General features: G+C 35.3%; 1 protein-coding gene across 1 annotated transcript in view; it reads left to right on the forward strand.

Annotated features, from left to right (window-relative positions):
• Positions 1-306: 306 nt before the first annotated feature.
• The window catches only part of LOC138712564 (serine-rich adhesin for platelets), a 219,829-nt gene continuing 204,726 nt past the window's right edge, over positions 307-15,409 (forward strand). Inside the window, exon 1 of the mRNA XM_069844488.1 lies at positions 307-1,822. Coding sequence (XP_069700589.1) covers positions 436-1,822 — 1,387 coding nt within the window. The 5' untranslated portion in view covers positions 307-435. The remainder of the gene's footprint in view (positions 1,823-15,409) is intronic.

Genomic DNA, 15,409 nt, shown 5'->3' on the forward strand with positions numbered 1-15,409 from the left:
TATAAAACAAATGGATCATTGATAAAATAAAAATTATGCATATAAACCAATTTAATTATTGATGTGAGGTAATTTAATCATTTTTACTAAACAAATGAATTTTATTTATATACCTAAGTGCAAATACACAATTGATTGAAAACAGTATTATGAAGAGGTATCAAGTTAGCAATTTTCGAATATTACGTGTAACTTATACGTATAATTTAATTGGAGAATTCAGAGACGTGAATGTTGTAAGTTATTCAACTTTGTTCTGATTTTGTGTTCCATTTTGTGGATAAATAATTTAATAAATACTAAACTTGACAAATATTTAACTATGTTTGTGCAGATAGCGTGCTATTACCTCATAAACTTCAACAATAACAGCATTCATCCTGGGTAGAAGTACGACCATCATAGTTGTAACAGTATATATATTTTTTATTTAGAATGGAGAAAGATAACGTCTGTAACGAGGATTTAAGTGTTGCGTCTCAACAAGAGTTCTCCGAAACACAAAGAACAGAACAATCTCCAATAAAACCTTCAATGGAGATAGTAGGGGACAATCCGGAGATTCAAAGATTACGTTCTTCAAGTGTTCCTGCTGATCGGATCAAGCAAGACAATTCGGAGGAAGAACAACTACAACCTACCAACCTATCGGAAGACTCATCGGAGTGTCCGGAAAGTCAATCTGCAAAGAGCAAATTGATAAGTGACGCTTTGCAGCAAGAGGATGAATTTCTGGAATACCTAATGTCACTACCTGCCGTGTCGAAGGAAAAACAACAGAAACTGCAACAGAAACAACAACAACCGGTTCAACCCGCACTCATGAGGTCGATATCTACGTACGGTGGAAATACTTCATCTGGTGGTGGTGCGAAGGTGGGTCTAGATCATCTAGACAACTTATGCAAGTTGATGGAACAGCTTGGTGACTTGAGGGAACAGAATTCTAAGCTCCAGAAAAGAGTTCAATATCTAGAGGACTTGAAAAATCTCCAAGAAATGCATAAACAGTTGCAAGAAGAGTCGAAGAGACGTCAGCTTCAAGAGGTGGCATTCTTGCAGACTCTCCAGCAAAACCGGCAAATATCCGCAAAACGACATCAACACCGCAGAATTATTAAGGAGAATTTTCCGACTCCAAAGCGACATGGGTCTGAAGACAGCCTGAACAACGAACAAACATCCACGGACAATAACAAACGTAACAATAAGTGTAAGTCGATGACGAACGGCAAGTTTCGACAGTCTTTGTTGCGCTACCAGCAGAGAGAACGCAGCAGATCTGTGGGGGTTGAAGAAATAAAGCAGGACAAAGTGGTAGATGAAAGAAGTGGGCAAGATTCGGGTGACACAAGTAAGCAAAGCGGCCAAGAATCCAAGCAGCAGAGACGATCAGTTGTTGGAATTACGGGCGGTGCGAAAGCCAAAGTCTCTAAATGGACCAAAGTGAAGGAAGCGTTCAGATGGGAGAAAGCTTCGGTTGTGATGTTGCCGGAAGCAAAGTCACAGGACAGCGGAATTGGGGGTATCAGTGGGGGAGGCGGTGGTACCGGTGGTGGCAGTGAGGATACTAGGTATCTGCGGGTACCTTCTGGTGACACCAAAAGCGGTGATAACTTGTTGAGTGTAAGCCCAGTGGATTCTGTTCTCAGTGGACATTCCTCTTCGGCGTGCTCCTCGGGAGGCCAGTCTCCGGGATATCTGCCATGCCAACATCCCCTGTCTGATTTCACCCTACCTTCCGCAACTGCTCTTTCTTCTTCCTCATCTTCTGAAGATCTTGACATCGACCTCAACTTCACAGACATTCTAGCGGAGTATGGTAAGTTATATTATTTTGTAATACAGCCCTTCCAGTTGTCACGGATGTTACATTTTTACTATTTTCGATGTTTATATATTGAAAATGAAATGACTTTACCAGCTTTTATCAACAGTAATCTCACTAGAGGTTTTCATTTATCTAGAGAAAACCAAACTCGAATGGGATTTAATTGGCTATTACACAATTAGAAGAAAGTGTATAAAGATCAGAAGTAACGAAGTACTCCAATACAATAAAATATTAATTGACTTACGAAAATACAATTGTCTTCAAATGTATTATTGTACCATCTCTACATTACAAATATTACGCTAGATGGCAGTGATGTGTTATGATTAGCTGTTTTCTTGTTATCAGTTGTACCAACTATGGAATCTTCATTGAATTCTGTAGACGGTTACTAGTCAAGGAGGCTTTGTTGATTCAGTTTCGTTTTCATTAAAACAGTTGCATTCCACTTCAATTATCCGGATCCCAGTAATCAACGTCACTTGACAGATGATTTTCAATAAATCTTAGTATTAAACAATCTCTGATACGTGACTATCCATAATATCATATAGCAGAAGCTATAACATAACCTAAATAGTATAAACAAGTGTTAGAAAAGTTTTAATTAGGGATGATGAAATAAACAAGAAAAGTTTTAATTAAGGACGATGAAATAAAAAAATAAACGTGAATAATTTTAAAAGGAACAATTACTGAAAGTACAATTTTGAAATTTGAATGTTGTAGTGGTTGGTGGCTCAGTTGATGTTATATTGGACGTGTGCATAAAAGAAGTGGAACTCGTTGATGTACATGGTGTATTCCTCAACTTATTCAGGATTTCCGAATGGTGCTCTTAATTTATTTGTAAATAAGGTTTCAGAGAAGATGCATAGCTATGACCAGTGATCTTTATTAATTCTTGTTCTTGAGTGCCAATCCGAGTCATATTTGAAACTGCTGTGCATCGACTGGAGTGGTTTGTAATTTTCTGTTTGTTGACGTTCAGACCAGTACAGTTTGAAATGTTGGCAAACAAAGAAACAAATGCTAGGGAAGCGATAAAATTAAATAAATGCTAGGGACGCAATAAAATTGTGCGATAAGCAGCCATGACTGGTTGAAAGACGTCCTTTCGTACCGTTTTATTGGTCAAAAGTAGTATGGCGTAGTAAAAGTGTAATAGTCATTATAATCAATTTAAAGGATCAGTATCATTTTTACAGAAAAAGAATGTTGTTTAAATAACATTTATTATTATTGCAGAAAATAAAGAAAAGATTTCGTCACGGATGTTACAAGATTTGTGAACTCACTTCACACTTTATTAACAAAAAATGTAAAACAGAGGTCTCTGCCACAAGCAAAAAGAGATTCAATCACATAGCGTCCATGTGGAAGCTATGCAAATCTCATGGCATTCAATTAGTTCAAAAGAACATAATCGGCACATATTTTACAGCTGTTTCTTCCATGACACCGATGTTACACACTTTTTGTCACGGATGTTACAGATGAATTAATTTCCTTCATTTTTCCAGTTCAAAACAACTGTGACATTTCTAAGTCTAAATATTCACTTGACCTGTAAGAATGATAATTGTTATTAACCCAAACTACTTAAAATAAATGACAGAAAGAATATAGTAAAGCGTAAGAAGTTCCTTGATCCTGGACCTCTGGAATTAACAGTGCAGAGTCCCAAAATATTTCTTCAACAATAAGCTCCGAAAAACATACATTAACAACTGATCTCTCTATGAGTAAGTGCTGCAAACTTTAGGGAAACAAAAAGTACCTATTACCTAGCAAAGACCACATAAATTCAATGTGTTTTCGCAAATGGACTCTTAATATTTCCTTCACTATTATATTATTATAAATAATCTTATTTAATTTTGTAATGCACGCTGTTTTATTGGTATATTATATTAATACATAAGGGGTTTCGTTAGTGAAATAATACTATAATCACAGTGGGTTTTGTTTCTGTAATTCATGAACATAGAAGAATTTAGTAAATAAATGCGATATTTAAAGTTCATTTTCGACCACTTTTAGAGGATTTAGGAATGAAATGATTGCATAGGCGAATTTCACGCAAAAAATATGGCACGATAACTTACATAACTCAACTCAACTAGGGGGTTTTGTAAGTGGACGACTCAAATTCTATCGGAAACAAGTTGTTTCTAAAGTTTCCACCGTTAAATGTGGAGTTCCACAGGGTTCTGTTTTGGGTCCATTACATTTCCTCATTATATTCTGTTATAGGAATTTTTTGCACTATTTCCCACAAAATAAATAATCCACCGCAAGAAATTTCTCTCGAATTACGGTCGTATGTTACCCTCAGAAGATATCCTTCCGCAGTGCGACAGTAGAGGACATTCCTTCTTATTTTCCCAAGTTATTTTTAAGCACCGTCATGAGACGTATATTGGAAAGTATGCAAAGGCTTAATTAATCAAACACCTGGTGGCGCATGCGCAGTGGGACGGGCCCAATCGAATCCAGCTGTGTGGCTGCGGCGCGGCCCTATTTCTGACTTCCAGTGACCGCAGCACGACAGCTCGGCCTGTCACGAACGACGGCTTTGCTAGAAGCTTCCTCCTCCACCTCTGCCACTCTTTTCGTGGCGGCGGCCCAACATGAAAAGCAAGAGTTGACATTGAAAATGAGATCAAGGGAGCGTGTGACGTCGCCGTCCATGGATTTATGTATTCAGTTATTAACAAGTCTTGTTTTGACTTTGCTGTTTTATTGCGAATTGCGAAAGTATCTGGCATAATTTGTTTACACTTCTCAGCTATCATAAAAGTCCTAACAGTTCACCACTGTCAGCCGATATGCAGAGTTGAAGATGTGAGAGCTTTCATGTTTGCAAGCATTCTCAGTTAAAATAATATTTATTGGGTTCTTACGGCCTTTATTACTTCAAAATTTCAAAGTTCTCAGTAAATAAAAAATATCTAGCGTTAAGAAATGTTGTCATCACCATAATCATTAAAGAAATCACTCCAAAGTAAATTCAGCATGTTTTGCTATTAGATCTATGCAAGAAATAGTAAATATCAATACCTTAAAAACAATATACTTTGCATATTTCCACTCGGTAATGAATTTTGGAATAATATTCTGGTGAAATTCTACAAGAGTAAGAATATATTTCGACTACAAAAAAGAGTAATTAGAATAATAGTAGGTGCCAAATCTAGAGATTCATGTAGGACCATTTTAAAAAACTACAGATAATGCCCATGACTTCTCAGTATATTTTTTCATTAATAAACTTCCTCATATGTAAACGTGAAAACTTTGTAATTAATTCAACAGTTCATAGCATAAATACTCGTCAAGAATGGCTTTCATAATCCATCGATAAGTCTATCGTGCTATCAAAAAGGAGTGTGATATAGCCTATGACAGTAAAATTCGCGTGAAAAGCATTGCAATAATAGCCGTAATAATATCACTAATATTAGTAATAATAATTAGAGATGGTAGATTTTCGCAACTTAGAATTAAAAATTTAGTACTTTAGAAGTCAGATTTAGCATTTTATGGTACTTTTCATTTTGAAATGTAGCATTTTGTAGCCTTTTTTTTTTTTTTTTTTTTTTGGAAAATTTGAATGTAAGCATTCAATATCATCAATGTCTTAACAGGTGCATTTTCTATATTTTGCAGTAAAAATGCTTGAAAATAAATAAATAAATAAATAAATAAATAAATAAATAAATAAATAAATAAATAAATAAATAAATAAATAAACAAACAAACAAACAAACAAACAAACAAACAAATAAATAAATAAATAAATAAATAAATAAATAAATAAATAAATAAATAAATAAATAAATAAATAAATAAAAGTACAGGAAACATGCCACAAGATATAGTGTGAGTTTAACCCGACCCATCCTTATTACTCCATCACAATCACCTTCTACCACATACAACTTATTTGTGAGTGAACGCTGGACCTAAATAGACGGCATAGGCAGCCAATATTCTACCACCAGCCAGGGGCGTATTTTGCGGGCTACCGGGGCTACCGGCGGTAGCCCAAGGAAATTACAAAAGAAAAAAGTTTATAATATAACATAATGTAATAATTTTGTATTATTAGTTTTACCATAGTAATTAAAATTAAAGTAATTGTTAGATATATTTTGTGTAATAACAGGGTCAGCGGTAGCCCAAACCCTTTAACCAGTATACGCTACTGGGCACCAGCACTAGAGAGATCAGTTGAAAACTCGACATACCAACAAAGACAACGGGTAGGCCACATTCCTGTACTATTCATAACTTACTGTAAAAGCTAATATTATTTTTTATTAGAGCATTTAGTATTTAGTATTTATTTATTTAACCTGGTAGAGATAAGGCCGTCAGGCCTTCTCTGCCCCTCTACCAGGGGATTACAACTATAACATGAACAATAAAATTACAATTAATATTAAATTTACAATTACAATTACAATAACAATTAAAGTACGACAAGAATACCTGGTTAATGAAAGCTAGACATTTTATCATAGAAGTTAAGAACAAAGAATATTTTTGTATTTACTGAATTACAAATTAAACCTACAACAACAAAATTCTATAGTGATGAAATTACCGGATATTGAAATATTTTGTAATAGATTACGAGAACTATTTACAAGAAACCATGTCTGAACGAGTGACTGACCAAGTGCCTAGTAAGTTTGCGTTTGAATTCAATTTTATTTCGACAGTCCCTGATGCTAGCAGGTAACGAATTCCAGAGTCTTGGCAGGGCTATTGTGAAAGAGGATGAGTATAAGGAGGTGCGATGGGATGGTATTGTTGGTATTGTTTCATGGCGAGAGCGTGTGTTCAGATTGTGGTGGGAAGAAAGGTAAGTGAAGCGAGACGACAGGTACGAAGGAATAGAAGAGTTCAAGATTTCGAAGAGAAGGAGAAGTGAATGTAAATTTCTTTTCTTATCTAGTTTAAGCCAACCTATTGCTTCCAGGGATGGGGTAATGTGATCATATTTACGAACATTGCTTACAAAACGTACACACAAATTATGAGCACGTTGAAGCATATTAATTATTATTACTATTATTATTATTATTATTATTATTATTATTATTATTATTATTATACTACTCGGCTATAGGAACCGGTCGTTAAGGGAGTCATGTGGTTAGGGCGGTGCGCGTAGGGGATCTATGGCATGCAACTCATTCCATATCGAGGGTTAGCGAAATAGATCTCAACAAGTCGCAGTGCTGGGCCATCCGTGCCCCCCTCAGTTAAATTTCATTCCATTCTAATTACATTATTACTACTACTTTCGTAATTATTACTACTTCTATTATTATGATTCAGAGACCTACTTTAGACGGATAGGAAAAGAAGAAAAGAGATTAAAAAAATGTTTTAATTTTAAGTTAGCTGTTGTTGTGCAGGACTATCGCACATCTCCAACAGAAGACTGTCACCGCCAGATTTAAAGCGAGTGTTATTTTGAGGATAAAACAATCTAGAAAAACGTTTTATTATCTGACCCATTTTTCACGCCCGATATAGAACCTCATCCTCTATCTTAACTGCTACCGTTTGATGTTTATGAAATTAACAGGATAAAGAAGCTTTTGGGTCCAAGACATTCTAAAGGAGCGACAGAGATAACGATAGCAGAGTAAGTGTCAGATGAGATGCATCTCAGGCTTGTCTTCTGGCAAACTTCTTCTCGGAATTAAAGAGTACAGCAATAAAGGTAGTGCAGGACGGTTTGCAGAAATAAAGCGCAGCGAGATGACCGAAGAGTTCTGGCCACTTCAGTGGGAGTGATTTTGAGTCATGGCTTTGTGAACCTTAGACTAATAATAATAATAATAATAATAATAATAATAATAATAATAATAATAATAATAATAATAATAATAATAATAATTTATTTATTTATTTCTTGTCTATGTGGATGACGTGAATATGTTAGAAGAAAATCCACAAACAATTAGGGAAAACAAGTAAAGCGATAGTTTGGAAGTAAATCCCGAAAAGACAAAGTATACAGTATGATTGCGTCTCGTGACCAGAATATTGTACGAAATGGAAACATAAAAATTGGAGATTTATCCTTCGAAATGGTGGAAAAATTAAAATATCTTGGAGCAACAGTAACAAATATGAACGACATTCGGGAGAAAATTAAAGGCAGAGTAAATATGAGAAATGCCTGTTATTATTCGGTTGAGAAACTTTTGTCATATAGTCTGCTGTCAAAAAATGTGTAAGTTAGAATTTATAAACCAGTTATATTACCAGTTGTTCTGTATGGTTGTGAAACTTGGATTCTCACTTTGAGAGAGGAACAGAGATTAAGAGTGTTTGAGAATAAGGTTGTTAGGAAAATATTTGGGGCTAAGAGGGTTGAAGTTACAGAAGAATGGAGAAAGTTACACAACACAGAACTGCACGCATTGTATTCCTCATCTGACATAATTAGAAACATAAATCCAGATTTTTGAGATGTGCAGGGCATGTAGCGCGTATGGGCGAATCCAGAAATACATATAGAGTGTTTGTTGGGAGACCAGAGGGAAAAAGGGCTTTGGGGAGGCCGAGACGTAGATGGAAGGATAATATTAAAATGGATTTAAGAGAGTTGGAATATGATGATAGAGAGTGGATTAATCTTGCTCAGGATAGGGACTGATGACGGGCGTATGTGAGGGCGGCAATGGACCTGCGGGTTCCTTAAAAGCCATTTGTAAGTAAGTATTTATTTATTTAAGTATTTATTTATTTATTTATTTATTTATTTTCAAGAATGGAACTGATCGTCTTTTCTTGCTGTGGAATAAATGTATAAACAGTTTTGGAGATTACTTTTGAGGTAATAAATGTTCTATTATACTGTGACAGCGACGTGAGATTCGAACTCACGACCAGCGTCCCGCAAGAGAGAAGATCGCGCGGAGCACTTTGGGATGGCGCGCGGCGGAGAGGGGAAAGGGCCAACGCGGCGAGAGAGTGGAGAGAGAGTGCGCGCGCATCTGGTGCTGGTAGAGAGGAGAGGGCTCTGGATTTTTCTGGAGTGCCATCTCTAGAGACGCGTGGAACTTTCGAGGCTACGTCGCTGTGGTTATAAATTAAGGACGCGAAGGAACGACAGCAGTTTTCAGTTGATTAGTCAGCCAGTCAGTGAGAAAGCCAGAGCAAGCAAGCCAGTCTTGTGTACCGGAGTTCGACTCGAGTGTGCGTCCGCAACTGTATCAGCATCCGAAGGCCTGAGTCCGAGTGCAGTGGACCGCAGTTGGAGGGACCTGAGTTCGAGTGCAGTGGACCGCAGTTGGAGGGACCTGAGTTCGAGTACAGTGAACTGTCTCTGAAGGTCTGTGGTTCGAGATACTGTGAACTCGAGTGACTGAGCTAGAAGAACTGTGAACTGAGAACTGATAGTTCTGATTTGTAAATAGTGCTTTGTAAATATTAGTTAAGATTAACAGTTCATTGTTGTTCGTACTAGGCCAAGTAAATTGTCATTGTCGTCGGTGGAGTGCTATAACGAATACTGTGTTGAGTGAAAATCCAATTGTTGACGAGAGCGTTTAAGGCGAATTGTAGAAAGGAATCATTGTTGTGACGAATAAATTACATTGTTGTTACTCATAAAATTCACAATACTTTTTGGCATATGACCCATTTTCATTTGACTGTCCCTCATATAATTACCACTATGAGCAGCTACAATTGGTACCATAAACACTGAATACAGCTGAGCTTTCTCTCATATTTGATTTTATACCATTATCAATCAGACCAGGTCGCGGCCCTGTCAGGCCCGAGTGGCGTGAGTCGTATAAATGAACCTAAAAGGGAGAGGTTAAACTAAGGTAAAGAAAGAAAGAAAGATCAGCCAGGCACTTCGCGAATGTACCTTGTGTGAGTGAATGAAAGTAAGTATGAACAAATTTTATAATCTATGTAAAATCTACAGTATAAAATCACAAAAAATTTTTTTCTGCTGCAATAGACATTTTCTTATCAGAACTTAAAAGGAATGAAGTAATTGATGCTTAAATTGTCAAAATAAATAAATGTTAATTTATTATTCCGTGTATAAAATAGTTTTCTACATTACTTAAATTACACGTAAAATACGTACAGGTAATTTTACTCGCCTACCCCAGGCTGTGAGACACCTTGCACTATGAGATCACTCACTTCTGGTCTGTTACCTCTCGCCACAGATCAGCTGTTGTGTAACTGACTCCTGACGCACATGACGTCATTTTAAATCGTTTCCAGAGATCGAAAACAACCCTCTGTATTGTATATATGCAACAGCTGAGGTGAAATTTGTGTAGTTTTTGTAAGTTATTTTCCGAGTCCGCAATCAGAATAGTGTAGCATACTATGTTTAGCTTTTTATCTTCCATTCTGTGTCCTCCTTCATCCCTTCTTCTTCTTCCCTTCAAGTATTAGGCCAAATGGCCTGTTACGATCTCACAGTTGAATTTTCAATCCAGCGCTTCTTTGGACGACCGAGAGATCTCTTCCAGTTTGGACGATAGTGGAGCATGACTTTTGGGATTCTATCTCTACGCATGCGATGCACATGATTTATCCAGTTGTTCCATTATTATTTTACTTGATTAATTACAGGTTCTAGTTATAATTCTTCCATTACATCTTCATTTCGTTTGTGATCTTCTCATTTCGTATATCCCGCTGTATATGTCATAAATTTCATTTCATCGGCCGTTATTCTGCTTCCGTCTTTCTTCCTCAATGTCCATGCCTCACTGCCGTAACAAAGTACAGGTCTCGCCAAGGTCTTGTATAGGCGAATTTGCCTTTGTACTAGGGAAGGTTTCATAATGTTGCCAATTTTATTATTCCTATTGTTTTGGTGTATTTAGAAATTTTCTGTGAAATATCTACTTCATCGAAAAAAGATAACGTGTATCCGAGATATGTAAAATAATTTACTCTTTCTAATATTTTTGAATCTAAACATATTTTGCTAGGCACAGGGAATTTTCCGCAGAAGGCAATAATTTTAGTTTTTTCTTTATTGATTTTCATATCATATTTAATTCCAATTTTGTTAAAATTAAAAATTTAACGTTGTAATTCATCTTCTGAGGATGCCACTAGAGCTAAATCGTCTGCAAAAAGTAATGAATCTAGTTGTAAATGTCTATTGAGTTTTATATATCCATGAGGCAATTGTTTCCATTCTCTAATTATTTGATTCATATATAATAAATAGCAACCTTGTCTTACTTCTTACTTATTTCATTCATTATCAACAGTAATCTCACTAGAGGTTTTGATTTATCTAGAGAAAATGAAAACTCGAGTGGGATTTAATTGACTATTACACGATTAGAAGAAAGTATATAAAGATTAGAAGTAACGAAGTACTCCAATACAATAAAATATTAATTGGCTTGCGAAAATACAACTGTCTTCAAATGTATTATTGTACCGTCCCAACATTACGCTAGATGGCAGTAGTGTTTTATGATTATGTTTTCTTGTTATCAGTTGTGCCAACTATGGAATCTTCATTGAACTCTGTGGACGGTTACTAGTCAAGAAGGCTTTGTTGATTCAGTTTCATTTTTATTAAAACATTTGCATTCCACTTCAATCATCCGGATCCCAGTAATCAACGTCACTTGACAGATGATTTTCAATAAATCTTAGTATTAAACGATCTCTGATACGTGACTATCCATAATATCATATAGCAGAAGCTATAACATAACCTAAATAATATAAACAAGTGTTAGAAAAGTTTTAATTAGGGATGATGAAATAAACAAGAAACGTTTTAATTAACGATGATGAAATAAAAAATAAACACGAATAATTTTAAAAGAAACAGTTATTGAAGTACAATTTTCAATTTGAATGTTTTAGTGGTTGGTGGTTCAGTTGATGTTATATTGGACGTGTGCGTGAAAGAGGTGAACTCGTTGATGTACATGGTGTATCCCTCAACTTATTCAGGATTTCCGAATAGTGCTCTTCATATATGACCAGTGATCTTTATTAATTCTTGTTCTTGAATGCCAATGCGAGTCATATTTGAAAGTGCTGTGCATCGACTGGAGTGGTTTGTAATTTTCTGTTTTTTTTTTTTTTGACGTCCAGACCAGTGCAGTTTGAAATGTTGGCAAACAAAGAAACAAATGCTAGGGTAGTGATAAAAATAAACAAATGCTAGGGACGCGATAAAATTAAACAAATGCTAGGGACGTGATAAAATTGTGCGATAAGTAGCCATGATTGGTTGAAAGACGTCCTTTCGTATCGTTTTATTGGTCAAAAGTAGTGTGATGTAGTAAAAGTGTAATAGTCAAATTAAATAATAATGGACTTAAACAATGTCTTTAACTGACGTCATTCCCGACTTGGTATTATTAAATATTTTCCTCTGAAGAAAGCAGTGGAGAATGATAAAACATGTTCCGTTTCAAACGATACTGATTTTTATATAGAAGATTAATATTGGAAAGAGATAGGGCTGAAGTCTATATAAAACCGTTTGATTCGATGATTCATTTTCCTCTGAGTGCAGGCGTAAGACATTGGAGAGACGCATGGGTCCACTTGTCACATGCAGACTCACCTGTCGTAATCCGTCCAAGTCGTTAAATACGTCACTTCCGCTCCTGTTGGCACTCCCAAGTCGTTGAATAAAAACACGGGTTCTAAATGGAATGAGGCGAACACCATAACCGGCGCCAGAATGCGTCTGCTGGTCATAAATACTTCGCGACGCTGATGAGGGTTGTCAACATCACGGCCCCATCCCCTTCGTTCAGAGCTCGGGGCACACAGACTTTGCTACTGCTATAACGTAGTGTAGGATAGAATTTCTCACCTTCATTCAGTGACATGTATTAAATATTTTTTTATGTTCGACCATGCCGAAATGTAGTAATTATACATCTGGTAGCAGTCCTTTAATGGACCTCATTAAAGTACACCTATTCATTAAAGTTCAGGTGTTCCAACAATCAGAAAACACCATTGTAGCAATATGAATATCGATTATTCTCGGATATGCAATCGAAAGACAACTAGCGAAACGTCACGGAGACTGGAAATCCAATACTGTCGCAGAAGGTTATATTCTGTTACTATAATAATTAGCGTTAATTGTAAATAATATCCAAATAAATTCAATTTGTCATCTCGTTTTTCAATGTCTAAATCAATTTCAAGGTTATATTAAGATTAATGTTTATTTTACTCTCTAGATTATATCAAGGTCAATGACATTTGTTCCTCGGAAAAAAAAAATCAATACTTTCGCGTCTGCGCAAATCTCACAATTTACGAGATATTGCACAAGGTCAGTTCCGCTCCCCAGTCTGATAAGAATAACATGAATACTTATGAATAATTTCAAGTTAGAAATATGGTCGAGCATAAAAAGTCGTATGAAACTTGGCTATAATGGTAATTAAGACGCTTGTTTCATAAACATACTCGCGTCTTAATTCCTACCATTATAGGCTCGTTGCATAATGTAATATTATCCGTAATTGGTACCTAAACTGATATTTATTTCACTTCCCTTAGCAACCTAAACAATGGCTTTATTCACAACAGTGAATAAGAAAGTTTTAATTCATATACGTAAAAAAAGTTTCAAAACAACAACAAAATAACATTGTCTTAGAAACGGTTACTTAGCAACCATGCAATAAGCCTATATTACGTCATATCCAGTGTAAAAGACTCTACTTCTGCTATACGCAAAAAATATTTTTACGATTTCAGAAAACTATTTACATTTTTTTTTTCAAAATTCAGTTCACTGTGCAGTGATGAAACGTTTCCCACATAACTCAAAACTATCCAAAATTCTGTGATAAAATTTTTTATGTGTATTTTATGCATATCATATCTACAATATGATGTAAGATCACTTCCCTACCTTTGATAGATTGTCTGATAAAAAATAAATTCATTTCAAAAATGGTCAAATATCAGTATTTTCTTCTAACACAAAATAAAAAAAAATATTACTTATTAAGGAATGTATTTGAAAGAGTAAACATGAGTTTCAGCAATAAAATAAAAGAGAGAGAACATGAAAAAGTTAACTAGTTTATGAGTTATGAGGGAAACGCTTCATCACTTCACAGTAAACTGCCACCATTTTGAATTTTAAAGAAAAAAATATAAATATTCTTTTTTTAAACCGTAAAAATATTTTTTCATATAGCAGAAGGACAGTATTCTACAAATACCAATTTTCATTATTGTACACGATACAGTAATGGAGGAAAAAAATGTTGAATATTTCCAAAAATTTTACTGCTGTAAGCTGTACCTAACCATTTAAACAGAATAGCAAAAGAATATAATATATTCATATCTACAAACAAAAGTAAAGTGGTGACTTTGGGGCAAATTAAACGTCAAGTCTAAGACTCGTTTAGGCGATTGAAGAATTTTGTACCCTTTTCCATGAAAAAAATTTTAGTGCAAACACTCGTGATGCCCCACTTCGATTACTGTGATATTCGTTTACTGACCTAAGCGTTACTTCGGCGCAGAGACTACAACGTGTTCATAATATGTGCGTCCGTTTCGTCTGCAATATTCGCCGGGCTGATCACGTAACACCATCCCTCGAAATGTTGTCCTGGCTCCGTCTAGAAGATCGTAGGAAAATCCACTGTCTTTCCCTTCTCTTTCACATATTGCATTTCTCCACTCCTGTCTATCTTGCGTCTCGTTTTCAGAATTTATCCACCCATCATAACCTAGACACACGATCACAACACTCCTCAATATTATCCATTCCCTCCCACCGAACATCCTCATATTCATCTTCTTTCACTGTGGCTGTTCCTCGGCTTTGGAATTCCCTATCGAGTAATGTCAGGGACTGTCAGACATCAAACCAATTTAAGAATAGGCTAACGAAATATTTTTCTAACAATTCTTGTTAACAATAATAACTCTTTCAGGTTTCTCAATGTTTAATGGTTATATATACATATCACAGAATAAGTTTTTAAATTATCTCATTATTATTATTATTATTATTATTATTATTATTATTATTATCATCACTATTTCTTACCATTGTTTATTATTGTCACACTAACATTACTTATCCAACTTTCATTATTTACTTTCATGTTGTTTTATGGTCTAGATATTAATGTAATAACTATGTAAGCAATTGTATTCTATTAGAATTAGAGTCTGTCTGGGCGGAAGAGAAGGACTACTGGCCTTAACTCTGCCAGATTAAACAAATAAATTATTAAATTATTAAAATGGCTATCAATAAGACTGCAACAGAAGTTTTAGGGTCTCAAAGGAAAAGAAAGAGCTGTTGACTGAAGATTTGGAATGAAGAACTCAAAGAGGCTATTGAGGATAAAAAGAAAACATATTTAAAGTGGATTAGCAACAAGAGAAATTAGACTATATTGAATACAAAAGAAAGCGAGCTATTGTGCTAAACTCTCAAAGGGATCAAATAGAAAGAGCTGGGAAGAATTCATTAAGAGGTTGGAACATGACATTACCGGACCGCAAAGATTTGGATTTAAGATCTTT

Source organism: Periplaneta americana, chromosome 13 (genome assembly GCF_040183065.1).
Source record: "Periplaneta americana isolate PAMFEO1 chromosome 13, P.americana_PAMFEO1_priV1, whole genome shotgun sequence".
Classification (NCBI taxonomy): Eukaryota; Metazoa; Arthropoda; class Insecta; order Blattodea; family Blattidae; genus Periplaneta; species Periplaneta americana.